This window comes from Rhinatrema bivittatum, chromosome 7, assembly GCF_901001135.1.
Source record: "Rhinatrema bivittatum chromosome 7, aRhiBiv1.1, whole genome shotgun sequence".
Taxonomy (NCBI): domain Eukaryota; kingdom Metazoa; phylum Chordata; class Amphibia; order Gymnophiona; family Rhinatrematidae; genus Rhinatrema; species Rhinatrema bivittatum.
In genome coordinates, this window is record NC_042621.1 from 37,299,753 (window position 1) to 37,323,736 (window position 23,984).

Genomic DNA, 23,984 nt, shown 5'->3' on the forward strand with positions numbered 1-23,984 from the left:
AACGTGACTTTCATGTTTCCCTAAATTTCAACACTTAACCTCCACCATGATGCTCCTTGCACATAAAAAAAGTGTACACGGAATTTGTCTAGCCTGATGTGTTTAAATGAAGGACAATAAGTAGTACTAGTAGCAGCAGCAGCAGTATATTCCAAAGGGAACCCTGATGCTTGGCCCCTGGCAGAGGGCTGTCACTGCAATGACTGCAGAAAAGGAAGTTGGGAACTTGGGAGAGGATATTAAACAACATAGGGAAAAATATCCCTGCATCACTGCAAGTGATCCCAGCCCTAGTTCTGACTGAGCTGGAGCGAGGGAAGGGGACGACTGAGAGAAACACTACCTTGTGATCGGAGTTGCATTTGGCTCTGACCGTCTCTGTAAGAGCTCCATGAGGTGTTGCAGCTCATCAGTGGCCCGGATAAATTCATCAGGCTGTTGCTCACTGCTCAGATCCAGTACCTTCATCTCACAATGCAGCATCTCCAGCACTTTACGCAGATAACAGAGGAAATGCCAGTCTCTAATAGTAATTCCTGAAATCACATAGCACAGAGAAAATGTTCGAGCTGCTCTACATCCCAAATCTGTATGCGGAGTCATCCACTAACTCCCTGATTCCCCTGGTCAGAGATATTTCTGTGTGCAGTGCCCTCCATTGACCCACCTCCTCCCCATTGTGAAGATGTTCCTGTGTGCGGGCCCTCCATTGATTCCTCATTGGGGAGATGTTCCTGTGTGCGTGGCTCTCCATTGATTCCTCATTGGGGAGATATTCCTGTGTGCGTGGCCCTCCATTGCCTCCCCCTGCTGGAGATGTTTCCTGGAGTTCTTTTCATGTTTGTAGTGCTGGGTTAAATTGCCAAACAAACCCACATTTGAAAAGACAGCCAAAAAAAATCATTAGAAGAATTTTACCCTTTCCAGGAGCAGAAAAAGACAGAGGAATCTTCTTTCCTTCACTGCTGTTTCTGAGGTAGGCGTGGATGAGGAAGGACAGTGTTTTCATGAGCTCACTAAGGCTGTCTGAGTGCCCAACGTCTTCTACAGTCAAATCAAGTACTTGCATCATATACTGATAGAGAAACACCACAGTCTCCTTAAGATCCTGAAAGGAGGAAGTGGGAAGAAGTTACAGGAGGTGCTCAGAACCAGTACCTTCATCTCACAATGCAGCATCTCCAGCACTTTGCGCAGATAACAGATGAAATGCTAGTCTCTAATAGTAATTCCTGAAATCACATATCAAGGAGAAAATGTTCTAGCAGGGCTTCCAGGAGGGTATCCTAAGATAGTGACCTTGATTTTCAGCATTAGACAAGGGAGGCCCCTCAGAGGGCTATTGTGAGAGATGATCCCTGGTTGACAACATGAGACAGGGCCTCTAGCCGGTGGGCAGTGTGAAGGATCCCTAGGTGAGCATTGCTGCAAACCTTCTACACTTGAGAACTATTTTCTATCTCTTGCTGACTGGACCTGTGGTATATACAGATCTTCATGTATCACCTTCGCCTTCACAAAGTCTTATATTAATACAAAGGACAATTCCAGGACTCAGGCTATAGCATTGCTGGGACTGTCACATAACAGACTGGTTTGTAAATCCTTTCTGATGGAGATGACAGAGGTTGACCCTCTCAATCCCAGTACTGCAACAACTCCTCCAGGCCAATCAGAGGTGTGGAGGACTAAGCTTGAAGAAAGGGGTTCCAGTGTCGCCTGAGCCTGCTCATTGGCTCGGAGGAAAATTTCAAGAATAATATACTTGATTCCAGTATTAGGCCAATACAGAGCGTATAGACAATAGACCACAAAACCAGAAAAGTATTAAACCCATATTTGTGCAGTGCCCAGTTCTGAACACTAAATTTACCTTAATCAGTTTTGTACTGGCATCCATGTCTGAGAGCAGGGAGGAGCTCAGTGACACTTGAAGCTTGCTAGGTGAATGCCATCCTTCCTGCAGTTTGACTTGAATTAAGTGAAACATTTGCACAATCACCAGGTTTGCAGGGAACAGTATCAGTGTGGTTTGTATACTGATTTTAAGTTGTGTTACAGTCACCAAAAATTGACCTACATAGGGAGATGGTAAAAAAAAGCTGGTCAAGAAAAAAAACCAGATAAATAGCAGTCAGCACAACCATGCACTGTCACTCATCATCAAGGAGTCTCTGCAGCTTCACAATTTCTTATGTTACTATTATCATCACCACAGACTCTACAGATGCTGACCATAGCATGAATTTCAGTCCTGCAATGAATGAATAAGTGAGCCAAACATGCATGTCTGCAACTGGAAGACACTATTACCAAGCTGGGAGCTGTTTGAACTGTCATCCCAGAACATGATATTAATAAGCATATTGCAGATCAAGAGAGTTAGGCAACAGGAGATGCGCTGGACTCGTGTGAAGGGGCTCCAGGGACAACGATTCAGCACCGAAAACCAGAGATGATCTTTAAAGAGTCTTTCTACTGTCCTTGAGAATAAATATCTGGAAGAGAAAAATGCACACAAAAAGACATTGCTGAGATTAGTCCATACATCTTTGTCAATCTGCCTAGGGTGAACATTTCCCTATCACTTGCAATGAGTCTTCAGCAACCCATGATGGACTGGACATTTGTTTTTAGTACCAGAAGGTGAAAGTAATACATTCAAAATATATCTGTGATTATGTCTTCAATACTTATTGACAGACTTTGGGAAGTTCTATTCTCCTAAGGTGCTATATTAACAGCCGGTATGCTCCCTCCATAGTCAGGACTTGAAGGAATTTAAGTGTGGCTGTTGACTCTAAATATTCATACTGAATATCCAACGAAGATACTCTGACCTATGTCATCCAGTGCCAAGGCATTGGAAATAAAGTCAATTCCCACAATGTTCTGTTTATTCAGAAACAGAGAATATGATGACAGATAAAGACTGCAAGGCCCATCTAATCTGTCCACGTTCCTTCTTTCAGCAGTGCCGCAGACCATTCTTTGTCATCGACATTACCCCAGCTTCTCCATTGCTAAAAGAGTTTCCTCACTCCGACGGCCAGCAAATCTGCACTAGAGACCACTGTTCTGTCCGTACGTCTCATGTGGAATGCGAAAGTGGCCCCCAACCCCCGACGCTCATGCCTAATCCCCACCCCGAGTTAGTAGGTAGCCCTCCCATAGGGATTCAAATACCTGTCTAGGGCATAGGCACTATAGTAAGGCTCTCTCTCTCTCACTCTCTCTCTCTCTCTCATGGCCCGTGATGATTGAAGTGCAAACACTGGCAAATATTGTGCACTGTGATGAAACACTGAAAGAATCATCGCACCCTAATGTGATATTGGAAAATGAGGCCCTTAGTTTCCACTTTTAGTCTTGCTCACATAACATTGAAAGCAACTGGGATAATGCTTGAGCACTGTAATCCCAGCAGAAGGACTCAATTCCTCAAGGTATCAAATGGGTGGGAGGGGCAGCCTTGGGGGGAAAGACTACACTCCCCTGGCTAATTTTCAAAAGAACATTATGCACATAGATTATTTTAAAAATTGCCCCCAAAATGCTGAAAGTAGCAGTATGGCTGCATTAAGCTTCCAAGAAGGCTGGGGTAATCTCTAAGGAGAGACCATGATGAAAAGCAAATCATCAATAAGAACAGGGATTCCGGGGTAATCTATAAGGAAAGACTATGATTAAAACCCAATAATCAATGAGAACAGGGAGTCTGGGGTAATCTATAAGGAAAGACTATGATTAAAACTCAATAATCAATGAGAACAGGGAGTCTGGGATAATCTATAAGGAAAGACCATGATAAAAACCCAATCAATGAGAACAGGGAGTCCGGGATAATCTATAAGGAGAGACCATGCTTAAAACTCTATCAATGAGAACAGGGAGTCTAGAATAATCTATAAGGAAAGACCATGATTAAAACCCAATCATCAATGAGAACAGGGAGTCCAGGATGCCTAGTGGTTAGAGCAGTGGGCTATGAACCAGGAGACCAGCGTTCGAGTCCCGCTGTCACTCCTTGTGACCTTGGGCAAGTCTACCCTCCATTGCCTGAGGTACAAAACTTAGATTGTAAGCCCTCTGGGGATAGAGAAATACCTTCAGTACCTGAATGTAAACCAATGTGATATCTCAGATCGAATGTCGGTGTATAAAAATAAATAAAAAATAAATGATAAAAACCCAATCATCAATGAGAATAGGGAATCCAGGATAATCTATAAGGAGAGACCATGCTTAAAACTCTATCATCAATGAGAATAGGGAGCCTAGAATACTCTATAAGGAAAGATCATGATTAAAACCCAATCATTAACGAGAACAGGGAATCTGGAATAATCTCTAAGGAGAGACCATGATAAAAACCCAATCTTTATCCAATTCCATTAAAGGATAAAGGACGGAGTAATCTAAAGATAGACCATGCTTAAAAACCTATCTTCAATGAGAACAGGGAGGCTGGGGTAATCTAAAGATAGACCATGCTTAAAAGCCAATCATCAATAAGAACAGGATAAAACCCAATCATCAATGAGAATTGGGAGGCTGAGCTAATCTCCAAGGTGAAACTATATTTAAACCCAATCAGAACAGGGACCCTGGGGTAATCTCTAAGGAGAGCCCATGCTTAAAACCCAATCATCAATGAACTGTGGATTCCTAAAGGCTAGAGGTTGGAAATGAAGAAAATGTTGCATGGGGTTACCTGCATGGAGTGGCAGCTTCTACCCATAACAGAAGGGTAGTAGCTGGGATTACTACCCTTAACCAATTAGCCTTAATGCCTGTGACGCAACTGCAACATTGTTTTCTGTTTCGATGGTGGGGGGTGGGGGGGGGGGAGGGGAATTGGATTCAGATGACAGCCAACACTGGGCCCAGATTTTTACAGTTTGTTGTACTGATATGCAGACATTAAAGATAAAGCACAGGACTAAATCCAAATGCAAAGCACGTTCAAGCAGCATTGTCTAAATTACCATGAAGGCTGCTCACCCTGTAAAGACGTTGCTATTTTGTAATGGGTTTGACATTTGCTTGGTTTGGATTGTAAATATTGTTACCCCTAACATAAGGCTTGGGGGTAACCTGCACGGAGTGGCTGTTACTACTAGCATCAAATGACTTATGAGGAGAGGTTGAAGGATCTGGAGGAGAGGAGGTGCAGGGGAGGTATGATAGAAACCATTAGATATCTGAAAGGTTTTAATGATGCATGATCAACAACAAACCTTTTCCGTTGGAAAGAAATCAGTAGAACTAGGGGTCACGAAATGAAACTCCAGGGAGGATGACTCAGAACAGAACCAACATCAGGAAATATTTCTTCACAGAGAGGGTGGTGGATACCTGGAATGCCCTTCTGGAGGAGGGGGTGAAAACAAAAATAGTGAAAGAATTCAAAGGGACATGGGAAAAACACTGTGGATCCCTAAAGGCTAGCGGACAGAAATGAAGAAAAGAATGCATGGTGGTAACTTGCTGGTATAGCGGTTACTACCCTTAACCAATAAGCCTTCATACTGTTGATGCAACTCCATCATTGCTCTCGGCATCAATGGCAGGGAGAAAAGAGGAAAAGCGGAATTAGATTCAGATAGCAACCAGCAAAGACATTGAATTTTACAGTCTGGGAAAACAAATAAGCATGGGGGTAATTTGCTGATGTGGCTATTACTACCCTTAACCAATAAGCTTGAAATCTTTGATCCAACTCCAACATTGCTCTCTGCTTCAACGGCAAGAGATGATGGAGAATTGGACTCAACAGCAACCAACAAGGGCTTTGACTTTGATGGTCTGGGAAACTGATAAGTATGGGGGAGACTTGTATTGCATGGCAGATGCTACCATAAGCTAGATGGGCAGACTGGATGGACCATTTGGTCCTTATCTGACATCATTTCTATGTTTTTATGTTTCTATAAGAAATTTACTGGGCAGACTGGATGGACTGTTTGGTCTTTTTTTTGTCATTATTACTATGTTACTATATACAGAGAGGCTGGGGTAATCTCTAAGGAGAGACCATACTTAAGACCCAATCATCAATGAGAACAGGGGGGCCTGTTACTGTTATGGCCACCGGAGACGGTAAGCCACGACCAGGACTGGCCACTCACCGGTGCGGCAGACCGCCCCGCTTACGGTGACTGCTTCTGCTTCGGAGGGTTCGTTCCGCGGCAATTCTTGCTACTCACCAACATGGCCGCGGCATCGGCCGTCTTCCTGCTTGCGGCTGACTCTGCCCCGCTGAGCTTCCTAGGGCCGCGCGCGCGGCAGAAGCTGATTCTTAAAGGGGCCATGACAGGAAATGGCAGAACACCTTCCTGTGGACCTCTACTGGGATTGGACTATTTAAGGCAAGGCATGGAGCCTCAGACCTTGCCTTGGCTTCTTGGCTCTAGTGGTTGTTCCTGTTCGTGGTTCCTGATTTGATCCTCCGTGCTTGATTCTTGGATTGGCTGCTGTTCATTCTCTGGCTCTCGACCCCTGGACTGGCTGCGGAATATTCTGGCTCTTCATCCCTGGACTGGCTGTGGTACTTTCTGGCTCTCGATCCCTGGACTGGCTGCGGAGTATTCTGGCTCTTGTTCCCTGGACTGGCTGTGGTACTTTCTGGCTCTCGACTCCTGGACTGACTGAGGAATATTCTCTGGTTCTGGATCTCTGGATGGGCTGTGGATATTCCTCTGACTTTGATCTCTGAACTGTGCTTCTGATCTCCCAACCTGCTGGAGGCACCAGCTCCTGATCTCACGACCTGCTGGAGGCGCCAGCTATCTGGAATACACGACCTGCAGGAGGCGCCTGCATCCAGATCTTCATCTATCACCCCCAGTGACCCTCGGGATTGGCTTCGCCTTCCGACAGTAGGACTTACGTTCATCGCCGGACCAAGGGTCCACCTCCCGAGTCATAACAGGGCCAGAATAATCTCCAATGAGAGACCATATTTAAAACCCAATCAATAAGAACAGGGAGGCAGGATGTTTTTAGAGACCAGCCTTGAAAGTTTTGGTGACTGCATGGATGTTATCTCATTTGATGATAAGAAATGGAAGAGGGCCTGGATGTTAAATTAAATTAAATGTATGGGTTTCACCAGTGACCCTTAGTGTATACATCAGGGTCTGTATCTTTTCATTTAATTTCGTGGCTTTAACATCTCTACACACAGTGATTCACAATATAAAAAATAACAAATACATCAATCATCCCCAAAAAATCCAAATAAACAAAGACCCTGGATGTATGAGTTCAGAGACAGGAGGCATGTGCAATGCTCCCTGACCTTCCTTTGGTGGGAGGTAACAAAAGTACTGAGCCTGCTTTTGCTCATGTTCGTCTCTCCTATCCTGTCCTAGGAATGTGTTGAGGCTTGATAGAAACATAGAAATGATGGCTGAAGAAGACCAAACGGCCCATCCAGTCTGCCCAGCAAGCTTTCACACTTATTTTTCTCATACTTATGTGTTACTCCTGGCCCTTGATGTAGAGAGCAGTGCTGGAGCTGCATCAAATTGAAGTAACAAGCTTAATTGGTTAGGGGTAGTAACCGCCGCAGTAAGCAAGTTACTCCCATGCTTATTTGTTTATCCAGCCTGTGCAATTCAGTCCTTGTTGGTTGTTGTCTGAATATAAATCCTCTTTTCTTCATTCCCCTCTGCCGCTGAAGCAGAGAGCTACGCTGGATATGCATTGAAAGTGAAGTATCAGGCTTAATTGATTCGGGGTAGTAACCGACGCAACAAGCAAGCTACACCCACTCTTATTTGTTTACCTAAACTATGCAATTCAGTCCTTGTTGGTTGTTGTCTGAATGTAAATCCTCTTATCTTCATTCCCCCCTGCTGTTGAAGCAGAGAGCCATGTTGGATATGCATTGAAAGGTTTGGGGTAGTAACTGCAGCAACAAGCATGCTACTCCCCTGCATATTTGTGAATGCAAATCCTTTTTTCCCACATTTCCTCTTGCCGTTGAAGCATAGAGCAATGTTGGAGTCACATTAACTGTGTGTATGTTTATTGAATAAGGGTATTAATCACCAGGTAGTAGCTGTCATTCCCGCAAGCCACCCCCCATGCCTTTTATCTTCATTCACAACCTCTTTATGGATCCACAGTGTTTATCCCACATCCCTTTGAAATCCTTCATAGTTTTGGTCTTCACCACTTCCTCCGGAAGGGCGTTCCAGGTATCCACCACCCTCTCCATGAAGAAATACTTCCTGACATTAGTGCTGAGTCTTTCTCCCTAGAGTTTTAAATCGTGACCCCTGATTCTGCTGATTTTTTTCCAATGGAAAAGGTTTGTAGTTGACTTTGGATAGAGGATAGAGGAGTACTTTGGCACCCAGGAGTGAAAATCTCTTGAGGTCCAGGAGATTTTAAGACCAAGAAGATCCAGAGGCTAAAGCTGGGGAAATTTTCATACTCCTTGAACTGCATTAGGAGTGCCTGTGGTGTCTTGAGAAGTGAAGTTTCTGTCTGACGTTAGGAAGAAGGGCTGCCAGGCAATTGACACTATTGCAGAGTTGCTGTTGAAAGGATTGTCATCTAAAGGCTATTAGGCAGAACTTCTAGTATTTCCTACTGAAGGAGAAGATCTGTGCTATAGGTACCAATACAGGGAAGTCCCTGGGTGGGAGTATATCAATCAAAGTATCTTGTTCAGGGAGGTTTAGACAAAAGAATTCCTTTTGAGTTGCAGAGTCTGTACCTATACTATTTACTCTTAATTTTGTGGAATGTGTAACCATTGCCTCACCTCGGTGGTGGGAAAGATATTGGAGTCACTGCTGAAGGAAAGAATTGTGACTATCTACAAGCAGCAGAATTGATGGACCAGAGGCAGCATGGTTTCACCAAGGGAAGGTCCTGTTAGACAAATCTGATCGACTTTTTTGATTGGGTGACTAAGGAATTGGATCAAGGAAGAGCACTCAATGTCATCTACTTGGATTTTAGCAAAGCTTTTGATACGGTCCCATACAGGAGACTGGTGAATAAAATGAGAAGCTTAGGAGTGAATGCCAAGGTCGTAGCCCGGATTACAAACTGGTTGACAGACAGAAGACAATGTGTGACGGTAAATGGAACTTACTCTGAAGAGAGAGCAGTGTTAAGTGGAGTGCCGCAAAGATCGGTGTTGGGACCGGTCCTGTTCAATATCTTTGTGAGCGACATTGCGGACGGGATAGAAGGTAAGGTTTGTCTTTTTGCGGATGACACTAAGATCTGCAACAGAGTGGACACGCCGGAAGTAGTGGAAAGAATGAGATGGGATTTAAGGAAGCTGGAAGAGTGGTCGAAGACATGGCAGCTGAGATCCAATGCCAAGAAGTGCAGAGTCATGCATATGGGGTGTGGAAATACGAAAGAACAGTATTCGATTGGAGGGGAAGGGCTGGTGTGCACGGAGCAGGAGAGAAACCTTGGGGTGATAGTGTCTAATGATCTGAAGTCAGCAAAACATTGTGACAAGGCAATAGCTAAAGCCAGAAGGATGCTGGGCTGTATAGAGAGAGGAATATTGAGCAAGAAAAGGGAAGTGATTATCCCCTTGTACAGGTCCTTGGTGAGGCCTCACCTGGAGTACTATGATCAGTTCTGGAGACCGTATCTCCGAAGGGACAGAGACAGGATGGAGGCAGTCCAGAGAAGGGCAACCAAAAAGGTGGAGGGTCTTCAGCGAATGACTTACGAGGAGAGATTGAAGAATCCAAATATGTACACCCTGGAGGAAAGGAGGAGCAGAGGTGATATGATACAGACTTTCAGATACTTGACAGGTTTAAATGATCTAAAGACAATGACAAACCTTTTCCATTGGAAAAAAATCAGCAGAACCAGGGGTCACGATTTGAAACTCCAGGGAGGAAGACTCAGAAACCAATGTCAGGAAGTATTTCTTCAAAGAGAGAGTGGTGGATGCCTGGAATGCCCTTCCGGAGGAAGTGGTGAAGACCAAAACTGTGAAGGACTTCAAAGTTGCGTGGGATAAATACTGTGGATCCATAAAGTCTAAAGGATGTGAATGAAGAGAAGAGGCATGGGGGTAGCTTGCGGGAATTACGACTACTACCTGGAGATTAATACCCTTATTCAATAAACACACTCACTGTTAATGCAACTCCGGCATTACTTTATGCTTCAACGGTAAGAGGAAATGTGGAAAAAAAGGATTTGCATTCACAAAAAAAAAACAGGGAGTAGCTTGCTTGTTGCGGCGGTTACTACCCCAAACCAAATAAGTCTGATACTTCACTTCAATGCATATCCAGCATAGCTCTCTGCTTCAACAGCAGGGGGGGGGGGGAAGAGGAAAAGAGGATTTATATTCAGGCAACAACCAACAAGGAATGAATTACATAGTCTGGCAAACAAATAATTATGGGAGTAGCTTGCTTGTTATGGCGGTTACTACCCTGAATCAATTAAGCCGTATACTTCACTGGGAATACATCTCCAGCACAACACACTGCTTCAACGGCAGGAGGAATAAAGAAAAGAGGAATTATATTCAGACAACTAACAAGGACTGAATGGCACAGGCTGGGTAAACAAGCGTGGGAGTAACTTGCTTATTGCAACAGTTGCTACCCCTGACCAATTGAGCTGGATGTTTCGCTTGGATGCAGCTCCAGCGCTGCTCTCTACATCGATGGCAGGGGTGGAGGGAAACTGGAACCAGGGGGTTGCTGATGGGGGGCCAAGAGTAACAGATAAGCATGAGGGAAAAAAAATAAAGTGGAAAGCTTGCTGGGCAGACTGGATGGGCTGTTTGGTCTTCTTCTGCCGTCATTTCTATGTTTCTATGTATTTCTGATTTTTGTATAGTTTGCATCTGCATCAGGCATACCGTGTGTCAACTTATTTATTTATTTATTTATTTATAATTTTTCTATACCGAAATTCCTGTATGAGATACAAATCACTCCGGTTTACAAATAACGGTAACTTGCCCGGGGCTTGATTGGCCAGGGCTTTATACATTAAACAGATAAACATGGCTTAACTACGGCTTTAAATACATTAATTACGACTTTAAATATATTAATTACGGCTTAAATACATTAAAACAGTTAATTACAATAAACATAAACAGTAAGATAAAATAAAATAAACTAAACGTTAAACAGATAAATAGTTAAAAGGCAGCATACTGTTAAACAGTGATAATGTTTACCACCGTGGGTCTTGGAGAGATTATCATGATAGACGCATTGATAGACTTATCTGGGGTAGAAGAGCTCGTCGGTGTATTGTCTGGGAGCAAGGGCATAGGGTAGGGGTAGGGAGTAATGGAAGGGGTGGGAAGGCTAGGCTACTTTATGAGTCTGGGAACGCTTGTCTGAAGAGCCAAGTCTTCAGCCTTTTTTTAAACTCCGGTAGGCTTGGTTCAAGGCGTAGGTCTGGTGGGATCATGTTCCATTGGTGGGGACCTGCTGTTGATAGTGCTCTCTTTCTTAACAGTGATTTTGCTGGAGGTGCATACAACGAGCCTTTGTATGCACTTCTGATGGGTCTAGATGATGTGTGTGCTCGCAGTTGTGTCCGTAGTGTGATGGGGGTGATGTTGTGTATTGCTTTGTAGATGATGGTGAGTGTTTTGAACAGAATTCTGTATTTGATGGGTAGCCAGTGTAAATTGCAGAGAATAGGGGTGATATGGTCTCTTTTCTTGGTGTTTGTGAGGATTCTAGCAGATGTGTTTTGAACCATCTGTAGAGGTTTGATAGTGTTAGTGGGGAGACCGAGAAGGATTAAGTTGCAGTAGTCAAGTTTTGTTAGGATGATTGATTGTAGAACTAGGCGGAAGTCGCTGAAATGTAGTAGCGGTTTTAACTTTTTGAGGACTTGAAGTTTATAAAAGCAGTCTTTGGTAGTGTTGTTTATACATATTTTTAGGTTTAGTTGGTTGTCCATCCAAATTCCTAGGTCTCTGACATCTGGGGTGAAATCCACGTTTAGCGCAGAGGATAGTGCGGGGATTGTTGTGTTGATCTTGGGGTCATGAGAAATGATTAGCATCTCTGTTTTGTTGTCATTCAGGACTAGGTTTAGGCTGGAAAGTAGTTGTTTGATTGATTGTAGGCATTCCTTCCAGTGGGTGATGGTTCTTTTAAGTGATTCGGTAACAGGAATGAGTATCTGTATGTCGTCCGCAAAAAGGTAATAGGTGAGATTGAGGTTGGAGAGAAGTTGGCAAAGAGGGAGGAGGTAGATATTGAAGAGCGTTGGTGAGAGTGATGAGCCTTGGGGTACCCCTTGGTCTGCAAGGACTGGCTGAGATTCCTTGTTGTTTATCCTGACTTTGTAGAATCTGTTACATAAAAAGGACTTGAACCAGTTGAGAGCTGTACCTTTGATACCTATGTTTGCTAATTGGTTTATGAGTATAGTGTGGTTTACAGTATCGAAAGCTGAGGATAAGTCTAGCAGTATCGGTAGGTGCGATTGCTTTTTTTACAGATTTAGTAGGATGGTGTCTGTGAGAGAGAGCAGCAGTGACTCGGTGTTTCGAGTTTTGCGAAAGCCGTACTGAGCTGGAGAGAGAATCTTATGTTCTTCGAGGTATTCTGCCAGTTGTTTGTTTACTGCTTTTTCCATCAGTTTGCCTATCAAGGGGAGGTTTGCGATGGGCCGGAGGTTCGCTGGGTCTGTCGGTGATGCGTTCGGTTTTTTGAGTAAGGGTTTGAGAATTGCTAGTTTTAGTTGATTGGGAACTATGCCTTGAGTTAGTGAGGAATTCATGATTTTTGTAATTGGTTGTGCGATGGTGTTTGGTATGGAGGTGAGTAGGTTTGTGGGAATTGGGTCTGAGGGTGTTTTCAATCTCCAGGGTGGAGGTGGGTTCGAAGCATTCAAGGCTGTACTTCTGTTGAGGCTGTGATTTGCTGGGTGGGTTGGGTGCGTAGTTAATGGTTGTAATGGAGTGGGTGAGATTGGTGATTTTTGTCTTGAAGTAGTTGGCTAGTTCGTTGGCTTTGTCGAGAGCTTGGTGATCTGGAATTGACAGTTGAGGTGGTTTGGTGAGTGAAGAGACGTATGAGAAAAATGCCTTTGAGTCAAAGATGAAGTTATGGATTCTTTTGGCATAGAAATCTTTCTTGGCTTTGTGGATAGCATTCCTGTAAGTATTAAGAGTGGTTTTGTAGGCTGTGTGTAGAGCTGTGGAGGGGGTTTTTCTCCAGCTTTGTTCTTTATTGCGTAGGTTTTGTTTTAGAGATTTAAGCTCCGGGGTAAACCAAGGTTTTCTGCTGTCAAGTTCAGGATGTAAAGTTGTGGTGCTGATTGGGCAGATTTGGTCTGCGATTTTTTTTGTGACTTTGATCCATGACGTGGTGGCTGTGGTGGCGTTGGAGAGGTCTAGGTGGTTTAGTTCTTTGGAGCAGAAACTTGAAACAACTTGCCTTGTTGTTTCAAGTTTCCCAATAATAATAATTTATTTTGTACAACCCCCAAACTTGGCATGTGGTGTGAATTTTGTCTTATACTGGGACTTGACTAGAAGACTTCCAATGTTGAGAGCCCGGAAGACTATTACTTTTTCCATATCGGAAAGGACCCAAGGAAGCAAGAGCCACAATTTGACTCCAGCACTACCAAATGAGCTCCTACATCAAACTAGCCAGTGCACTACATACCCAATGGTTTGTAAGAGACAAAAAGGAAGACAAGAAAGCTTGCAATAGTCTACCAGCAGACATAATGTAATGGAATCTGGACATGTTTGGTTCAGATTATGGAAGACAATAGTAGGAACAGGGTTAAGAGGTCATATAAACCTAGTGACACAGCAGGCCATGGGGTAGCTGGTTTGTACCAGCAGGTCACATCTCCCCATAAACAAGCTGGGTGGTGCCAGTGGGAGAACTGAGAGGAGAGGACCACCTTGCTGGTAGCTGAAAGGAATCAGTAAGTTCTGCTTGGGAAATTTCTTAAAAGTATTGGGGAGAAGTAAACTATTGGGGTATATTAATTAGTGTGTTTGTTTTTTAAATAGTCAGTAAGACAGCTTATAAACAGAAGTTAGTGTTTATTTTTTAAATAGTGTTTATAAACTGAAGTGTTAAAGTCAGTAAAGCAACTAATAGTGTGTTTTTTCCCAACCATCTCACCCCTCTCCCACCCACCCCTAGCTCATCTTTTAATTTACAGGCAGGTGCAACTTTCACACACACATAAAAAAAGTCAACCCTATAACTTCACTTCACGAATTCCCCACACCTTATTGAGAGAGTTTGATCATTCTGTTGTAGGCCACGCCCAGATATATAGTCAAAGCACCAATACATTTAAAGGACCCTAATTAGTCACATTCCTACTCCCATAGCAACCTAAAACTTAACTAGGAACTGAACAAATCTGAGATGAAGGCAGCAGTCCAGCAGATAGAGGGGGGCCTCCCAGTCTTTTGCATCGAGTGTCACCTGTATGATTTTTTACCTGCTGGTGAGAAGTTGTACGTGTGCATTCGATGCAAAGAGCTCCTGTCTCTCAAAGAATGAGTCGGATCTCTGGACGCTAGACTGGCAGATCTGGAGGAGCTGAGGCAGACAGAGAGGTATATAGATGAGACCTTCAGGGACATAGTAGCCAAGTCTCAACTTCAGAGTGGCAGGATGAAGGCCTCATGATCAGAGAGCATCAACCTGGTGTAGCAGGAAAGGATCCTGTAGCAAGGACCTGCTCTCCAGGTGGTGAATTGTCTTCTCGCACTGAGGATGCGTCTCCCAAGGCTACTGCCCAGGAGGGAAAGGTGAGGTCGGCTGTCATAGTTGGTGATTTGATTATTAGGAATGTAGACAGCTGGGTGGCTGGTGGGCATGAGGATTGCCTGGTAACATGCCTACCTGGAGCGAAGGTGGCGGACCTCACACATCACCTAGGTAGGATTTTAGAAAGTGCTGGGGAGGATCCAGCTGTTGTGGTACATGTGGGCACCAACGACATAGGAAAATGTGGGAGGGAGGGTCTGGAGGCCAAATTTAGGCTCTTAGGTAGAAAGCTGAAATCCAGAACCTCCAGGGTAGCATTCTCTGAAATGCCATGTGCAAGTCACCAGAGGCAGGCAGAGCTCTGGAATCTCAATGTGTGGATGAGACTGTGGTGCAAGGAAGAGGGAATCAGTTTTGTAAGGAGCTGGGAACCTTTTGGGGAAGGGGAGTCTTTTCCAAATGGATGGGCTACACTTTAACCATGCTGGCGCTAACATTTAAAAAGGAGATAGAGCAGCTTTTAAACTAGAACAAAGGGGAAAGCCAACACTAGGAGCATCTGGGAGGAGGGGTGGCACTTTATGTCCGGGATGGCATAGAGTCCAACAGGATAAAGATCCTGCATGAGACTAAATGCACAATCGAATCTTTATAGGTAGATATCCCTTGAGTGTTGGGGAAAAGTATACTGAAAGTAGTATACTACCGTCCACCTGGCCAAGATGGTGAGATGGACAGTGAAATGCTAAGAGAAATTAGGGAAGCTAACCAAAGTGGTAGTGCAGTAATAATGGGAGATTTCAATTATTCCAATTGACTGGGTAAATGTAACATCAGGACATGCTAGAGAGATAAAGTTCCTGGATGGAATAAATGACAGTTTTATGGATCAATTTGTTCAGGAACCGATGAGAGATGGCGCAATTTTAGATCTAATTCTTAGTGGAGCACAGGATTTGGTAAGAGAGGTAATGGTGGTGGGGCCACTTGGCAATATTGATCATAATATGATCAAATTTGAATTAATGACAGGAAGGGGGGCAGTAAGTAAATCTACAGTTCTAGAGCTAAACTTTCAAAAGGGAAACTTTAATAAAATGAGAAAAATAATTAGAAAAAAACTGAAAAGAGCAGCTATAAAGGTAAAAAGTGTGCAAGAGGCGTGGACATTGTTAAAAAATACCATCCAGATGTATTCCACACGTTAAGAAAAGTGGAAGAAAGGCAAAACGATTACTGGCATAGTTAAAAGGTGAGGTGAAAGAGGCTATTTTAGCCAAAAGATCTTCATTCAAAAATTGGAAGAAGGATCCAACAACCCCCCCCCCCCCCCCACCACCACCACCCCCAGGGTCTGAAGGAACTAAAAAATGAAATTTCAGATCTATTAGTTAAAATTTGTAACCGATCATTAAAATCAACCATTTTACCTGAAGACTGGAGAGTGGCTAATGTAACCCCAATATTTAAAAAGGGCTCTAGGGGCGATCCGGGAAACTGCAGACCAGTTAGGCTGACTTCAGTGCCAGGAAAAATAGTGGAAAGTGTTCTAAAGATCAAAATCATAGAACATTTAGAAAGACATGGTTTAATGGAACAAAGTCAGCATGGCTTTACCCAAGGCAAATCTTGCCTTACAAATCTGCTTCACTTTTTTGAAGGGGTTAATAAAAATGTAGATATAGGTGAACCGGTGGATGTAGTGTATTTGGATTTTCAGAAGGCATTACACAAAGTTCCTCATGAGAGGCTTCTAAGAAAAGTGAAAAGTCATGGGATAGGTGGAGATGTCCTTTCGTGGAATACAAACTGGCTAAAAGACAGGAAACAGAGAGTAGGATTAAATGGACAATTTTCTCAGTGGAAAAGGGTATATAGTGGAGTACCTCAAGGATCTGTACTAGGACCCGTGCTTTTCAATATATTTATAAATGATCTGGAAAGTAATATGATGAGTGAGGTTATCAAATCTGCAGATGATACAAAAATATTCAGAATAGTTAAATCACAAGCTGATTGGATAAATTGCAGGAGGATCTTGTGAGACTGGAAAATTGGGCATCCAAATGGCAGATGAAATTTAATGTAGATAACTGCCAGGTGATGCATATAGGGAAAAATAACCCATGCTGTAGTTACAGATGTTAGGTTCCATATTAGGAGCTACCGCCCAGGAAAGAGATCTAGGCGTCATAGAGGATAATGCTTTGAAATGGTCGGCTCAGTGTGCTATGGCAGTCACAAAAGCAAATAGAATGTTAGGAATTATTAGAAAGGGAATGGTGAATAAAACGGAGGATGTCATAATGCCTCCGTATCGCTCCATGGTAAGACTGCACTTGGAGTACTGTGTACAATTCTGGTCACCGCATCTCAAGAAAGATAATGTGAATCAGTTATTTACCCTTTCGGTCAATAGAAGGACTAGGGGGCACTCCATGTGCATGTGGCACATTTAAACTAATCGGTCTAAATTCTTTTTCACTCAACGCCCAATTAAACTCTGGAATTTGTTGCCAGATGATGTTTTTAGTGCAGTTAATGTAGCTGGGTTTAAAAAAGGTTTGGATAAGTTCTTGGGGGAGAGGTCCCTTACCTGCTATTAATCAAGTTGACTTAGAAAATAGCCACTGGCATCAGTAGCGTGGGATAAACTTAGTTTTTGGGTACTTTCCAAGTACTTATAGCCTGGATTAGCCACTGTTGGAAACAGGATGCTGGGCTTGATGGACCCTTGGTCTGATCCAGTATGGCATTTTCTTATGTGGCCAGGTACTGTCCAAGGTGATAAGTAGAAAACCAGGAACAGATAAAGAACCCATGAGCTAGCAACACTGGTTGTTATGCCTGTCAGTCGCAGACGGCTGCGACCGTGCTTACTTACTTCCTGCACCATTCTCCTACCCTCCCTGGGTCTGCTCATGGCACAGGCCAGTCTCCACTGCTGTGTTCCCCAGGGCTCCTTGTGGCGGTCTGGACACCGCAGCCACCCATGTTGACTTTGGGCCTTCCTAGGTGCACGCGCATGCACCACTGGGCCCTCCTTTGAAGCCTCTTCGGCGGGACCCTTGGGGGCGTCCCTGATTGATGATGTCATCGGACCTGGGTACTTAAACTCCACCTTCGCCCCCAGCTAGCTGACTTGGCAACAAGTTCCGTACATCTCTGCAAGCTCCTGTCTTCGTGTTCCCGTGGCTACGCTATCGGACTCCTTGGAGTTGGACTCTGTCTGGTACCCGCTCCTCAGGGGGCCTGTGTGCACACTCTACGGGGACTTGGTCTCCTGGCCTACCCTGCTCCTTGGGCTGGCCCTGCGCCTCCTGGAGTCCTACCCTGCAAGGCTCCCCGCTCCTCGGGGCTGGCCCTGGCACTCGGGAGCTCTACCTCAGAGCTTCCCCACTCCTTGGGGTTGTGCCTACGTGCTGTACAAGACTGTCAGCGCCTCCCTGCTCCTCGGGGCTATGCCTACATGCTACTCAAGAGACTGTCAGAACTTCCTGCTCCTCGGGGTTGTGCATACATTATTAGTGGAGACCTGACTTGGGCTTCCCTGCTCTGCGAGTTAGCCTACATCATTACATCAACCTCTCCTACGCTGCGCAGCTCCGCCCCTCGGGGTTGCCTCTCCGGAATACCTCCTGCACGGTCAATCTCGCGCCTCCTGCTCTGCGGCCTGTCTGGCGCCTTCCCCTTCAGGGTCTCTGCCCAGGAATCATCTCCAGCCTGCCATCCTACTGGGGTAATTCTCCTTGCTCCTTGAGACCTCTCCATAGCCTTACCCAGAGCTTCCCGATGTGCCTGACCTCGCCTCCCAATGGTGTGGACCTGTGAGACTCCTCCACACAGCTGGTAACAACTCCCATCTCGGGCCAAGGGTCCACATACCCACAAACCATAACACTGGTCATGGGATAGCTAGGCTGGTACTAGCAGGCTACATCTCTACAGAAATCAGCTAGGTCAGTGCTGACAAGTTGATGGCGGCTGGGTACCAACCAGGAAGGATACATAGTCCTAGGTCACGAAAAGTTTGGGCAGCAACTTCACTAATTTTGGTGGATGTTTGGATTGTTGCAGAGCTTGGAACTGAGATGAGATGAAGGCAGCAAATGGTTTTGGTGTGGAAACCTGTTCATTCATCTACCTGGAATGATGGAGAACCAAAGAGGAAGAGAACAAAAACTGACTTGGATAAGAAGTAATATCCTTCCAGCAGTTGAGCTCCTACAGCTGGAAGCTGGATTATATCCTTAGCAATGTGGACAGGAACACGTGGACTGACTGGGTCAGTTGATCTTTTTGTGCCTTTATCTTCCATGTTACTATGCAGCTGTTGCTTTGTGTGGGCAGCCAAGGAAGGTAAAATACTGCACATACTTTTGAAAATGCCAAATATGATGCTGTTTCACTCCCCCCAGCGTAAGCACAACTAGGGAAATGTCCCCCTGCATGCTTTTAGCTGGCCAGAGGAAGGCAGTTTTCAGACAGGGAAATCTTTCAATTGCCCTCCAGAGAGACAATGAGATGAAGGAAGTGACTCCTTTAATTGCATATAAGAACGAAGAACATAGAAACCAGAGATAGCACATCCACGAGAAGCAGTTTGTATCTGACACCAAACAATTCCTAAGAGACTGAGGCTGTTACGAATGGGCTCCGGTCAGGAGTCGTGAACACCACTAACAGGGGTGTCTCAGGGTGGAGAAAGGTAGGACTGCAGAAGAGTCTAGGTGCTGGCTGGTGCAGGCAGGAATGAGTAAACCCTATAGGCAAGTGGGAAGGTGGAATAGGCAGACTGAGTCTAATACTGGCTGGAGATACCTGCTACCAGATGCATGAAGGTAAGGGTGAACTTGAATACTGGAACAGCATGGAGGTATGTGTGAGCGTGAATGTAGGTAAAGGTGTACAGGAAACTGGAACTGGGTGCTGGTAAGGATGAATTCAGGAAGCGTGCAGGTAAGAATGATAATGGCTGGAAGTATAAGTGACTGGTTTGAGGAAACAAGACTGACAGAGAACTGAACAGACAAACCAGGACAGCACTAACATTGAACATGAAACACATAAGCCCGAAGGCAGCAGAGCGGAGAAAGCCCGTAGGCCACAGACAGCAGGCAGAGGGCCCGTAGGCCACAGACGACAGACAGAGGGCCCGTAGGCCACACACACACACAGTAGGCAGGGGGCCGTAGGCCAGACACACAATAGCAATGCAAGTCAGGTCAGAAGGCCCGTAGGCCACACACACACAGAAGGCCCGAAGGCCAGATACACAATAGCAATGCAAGTCAGGTCAGAAGGCCCGTAGGCCACACACACACAGAAGGCCCGAAGGCCAGATACACAAGAGCAAGGCAAGTCAGGTCAGAAGGCCCGTAGGCCACACACACACAGAAGGCCCGAAGGCCAGATACACAAGAGCAAGGCAAGTCAGGTCAGAAGGCCCGTAGGCCACACATACACAGAAGGCCCGAAGGCCAGATACACAAGAGCAAGGCAAGTCAGGTCAGAAGGCCCGTAAGCCAGATACAGCAAGCACGGAAGGCTAGAGCAGGGAGCCCAGGCGAGCTCGATGCTGAAGCCCCGATGAAACTGCTAGACAGGGTTATAAAGGAAAGTCTGGGGTATAGAGTAGACAGGAAGGAGGGAGTGGCCCAGCCAGAATAACATGCTCGTGGAGGACCTCTGGTGGTGAGGAGGCGGCATAGCAGCCATAGCCGTAACAGAGGCAGCTAAGGCCACTCCCTCATGATGAAGCTCATACCTTAGGCACATAAGATCACTCTCCAAAGCAGTAGGAAAAACTTTGTCCAGGCAGCAGTCTTCCAGATCAGTGGCTAGCCAAGACTCACACAGGAAGTACCATTTCCTCCTGGCCCCCAGGTCGGTAACAATGACACGACTTACATACCTAGAGAAGAGAGAAAGGACATAAGAGTCTTTGACCTTCCCCTCTGTCTCCTTTCCCCTTCTTTGACTTATTTTATCTTTCTTATTTTCTCTATCTTTGTCTCAGATTTCTCTTATAAATTGAACTATTTGGATTTGATTGTTTTCCTTTCCATTCAGGTAGTGTAAGAACTTCCCTGCCCCCCAGAAGTCTTAGTAAGGGGCTTATTTACTAATCATTTTTCCCATATTGAGAGAAAACCTTTAGTAAATGAGGCCCTGAGTTTGAACCTGATACAGCAGAGGGTGAAATGAATTGCCCAAGATCACAAGGCGTGTCAGTGGGAGAAGTGGGATTTGAATCTGGCTTCCCTGGTTCTCAGTTTACTTGTGATTGTTATTTAGTAAAAATAATTATAGTAGGCAAAATTATAAAGTTGTGTCTTTCTTTCTCTCCCTCTGTTTTCTTTTTCCGTGTCCACTTTATCGGGGCTGTCTGTAGCCAGGTGCAAAGATTTAACAGTAGCAGGCCCCAATGGCTGAAGGGATCACACAGGGGTCATGTCACACAGAGATAGCCTTATAGCATGGGCTAATGGAAGGGCCCAGGGGCCAGACCAGGCATATGAACCCCACAGCTCTGACCCAAAGCAGAGGAAGTTGCTGGGGTCATTCATGGGCCTGGCTGGTAGGAAAGCAGAGTGACAGCAAATTGTCAGCGAGTATTTGGGCCTATGAAAAGTCCTACATTTCATCGCTGCACAAGGTCCCATTCCAGCCTAAAGGTGATGCTACACTTATTCTGGTTCACAGCAAAAATTAAAGAAAATTTTATTACAGATGCCAGCTAGGGGGGTGGGGGAAGGGGTGTTCACTCCACCATCGGTACAGTGGCAATTACCATGAGGGGCTAATACCAGAATTGTCATGCCAGAGTCTGATGCTGTGTAGCTGCCCCAGGAATTGAGTTTTAATAAGGAAGATGTCTACTCCTCCACGCTCAAAGACAGCTTTAGTTGAGTCAGTCAGGTGATGGGGCTTGCTCTGTCCCTCTGACCCATAGACTGTAATAGCAACCTAAAAGAAGAAAAGGGTTATATTAATTGAAGAATAACCTGAAGCCATACAACTTGGACAGATTTCTTTTAGGAACCGAAGGAAGATTAGATAAATCTTTGTGCTCTGCTTATAGAACCAATCTCACACATAATGAAGGTAATTTTCAAAAACATGAAGCGGAGTAAATAGATATTTCTCTGGGTAAAAATGGTCTCCTCAAATGTATCTAAAAGCATGCATGGGTGGTTCCAAGGTGTACACACTTTTATCCACAGCATTCCTGCGGCTGTGTTTAGGCCAGAGGAGGAAAACCATGTCGGTATCTCACAACACAATACAGGGAGGGTAACTTTCAAACAAATGTGCATGGCGGCAAATATGCAGATCTACACAACTATTTTATAACCCATGTGCATGATATATGTGCGTTTTATAAAAAATGTGTTTCTCTACCTCGCAATTTACGTGCATACGTATGCTTATGGGGGAATACATGCAATGCATTGAAACCACATATATATATCAATGCATTGAATGCGTGTGCTTTTCCCACCTATTTGTGCAAATATTTTACACACGAAAATAAAGTAGGGTGTTACACATGCAAGTCTGCCAATTTTAATATATGCGGACATAAATGAAATGAAATTAGCCAGTTTGCCAGTTAGTTCGCCAGTTCCCCCAGTCCTTCTCCAGGTCATCGAGACCCTCCTGATTCTTCAGCCTGAACTCCCATCCAGTCCGTACTACACAATAACATGTTTAATATCACTTACACCAGATAATTAGCAGGCGTAAAAATGCGTGAGGAAGCTGGCAAATCGGCATGTGCGTCTTTTTAAGCCACAACTTACATGCATACGTGTTGGCCCCACACCTCAACTGCCTCTTTTTTATACTCGTATAGGTGTGCATGGAAGTGAAAATATGCATGCATTTCTTACTTTTATAAAATACAGAGTATGCAAGTAGATGCCACGTACACATTTTACGCATGTAACATTTTGAAAATTCACCCCATAATCTTCCAGTTTCCATTCACTCATTTTAATTATTTAACTAATTAAAATTGGATTATCGCTTTATAGCTGTACTCGAGGCAGCTACAAAACTAAGAAAATCAGACATAAAAACATAAACATAAGAACATAAGAAATTGCAATACTGGGTCAGACCAAGGATCCATCAAGCCCAGCATCTGTGGTGTCCGTCGCTGCTCGACGCACTCACTCTACCCTCTTTACCTCTGTGGCAACTCCCTCCGGGTCTGATGGATGGTCTTCTTGCTGACTCCCTCCGGCGTCCCCGGACCGGCACGACGCTGCAGATCCGCCATATTCCTGATGACGTAGGGTGCGTGCGCATGTACCAACAAGGGCGCGAATCCTCGGGGGCATCCCCCGAGCTGACGTCATCCGCTTCCAACATAAAAGGTCTCAGTATTCGGTAACTAATCAAGTTAGCAAGGATTCGTCCAAGCTACTCTGTCTCCTTGGACTTACCAGGGGTACCCGCTCCTTGGGGGCCTCGCTCTCTTTTCTCTATTTCAGATTGCAATTAGGAACCGGTACTCGCTCCTCGAGGGCCCATGTTCCTGGACACTCTGAAGATTCTCTACTGCCTGGAAGCTATTGCTGCTACAAACAACTGTGAGTTACCATCGCTCTCTCAGAGCTTTCCCTGGAACCAGGTACTCGCTCCTTGAGGGCCTAACCCTTTCCAGCTACTGAGCTTCCTAAAAGACCTTATGTGAGTTTTGTCATCTAGTTCTGGCTATGAACACAGCATGTCCTATCTACTCACTATCTATAGTTTCTCTACAGCTCAACCCTGGGATCGCTGTTCCAGTACCTGAGGGACTTCAGCCCTGCCGGGCATATCAGCTCACTACTGCCACCTCTGGTGGTTCTACTAACCTGTCTAATAAAAGAATTATCTGTGTCTGTCTCCGTACCCAAGCCTAGCCGGTGGTCCCTCTCAGAATATCCTCCTGGTGGCGCAGTCATCTGCCATCGGCCCAAGGATTCACCTATCTACATTTCTCTACAGCTGAGTGTCCTCTCCAAGCACTCCGCTGGTAACAGATTGCTACTCCCTTCACCATCAGGTATCTTCAGCAACAGAAGCATAACAGATTGCTAACTCCCAGCTGTATCACAGAGATTTCCTAACAAATTGCTAACTCCTCCCGGAGATTATACAGATTGCTACTCCTCCCCCCTGGAGGAGCAGATTCATAACAGATTGCTAACTCCTCCCCTCTGGAGGAGCAGCAGCATAACAGATTGCTAACTCCAG

The 23,984-nt window shown here is 44.9% G+C and overlaps 1 protein-coding gene across 1 annotated transcript in view; it reads right to left on the reverse strand.

Annotated features, from left to right (window-relative positions):
- The window catches only part of PKD1L3 (polycystin 1 like 3, transient receptor potential channel interacting), a 305,810-nt gene that overhangs the window by 192,888 nt on the left and 88,938 nt on the right, over positions 1–23,984 (reverse strand). The window contains exons 8-14 of the mRNA XM_029610662.1: positions 21,529–21,704; positions 20,503–20,649; positions 12,891–13,145; positions 2,314–2,498; positions 1,874–2,076; positions 919–1,108; positions 344–536 (exon numbers count right to left, since the gene is read on the reverse strand). Of these exons, the coding sequence (XP_029466522.1) occupies positions 344–536; positions 919–1,108; positions 1,874–2,076; positions 2,314–2,498; positions 12,891–13,145; positions 20,503–20,649; positions 21,529–21,704 (1,349 nt within the window). The remainder of the gene's footprint in view (positions 1–343; positions 537–918; positions 1,109–1,873; positions 2,077–2,313; positions 2,499–12,890; positions 13,146–20,502; positions 20,650–21,528; positions 21,705–23,984) is intronic.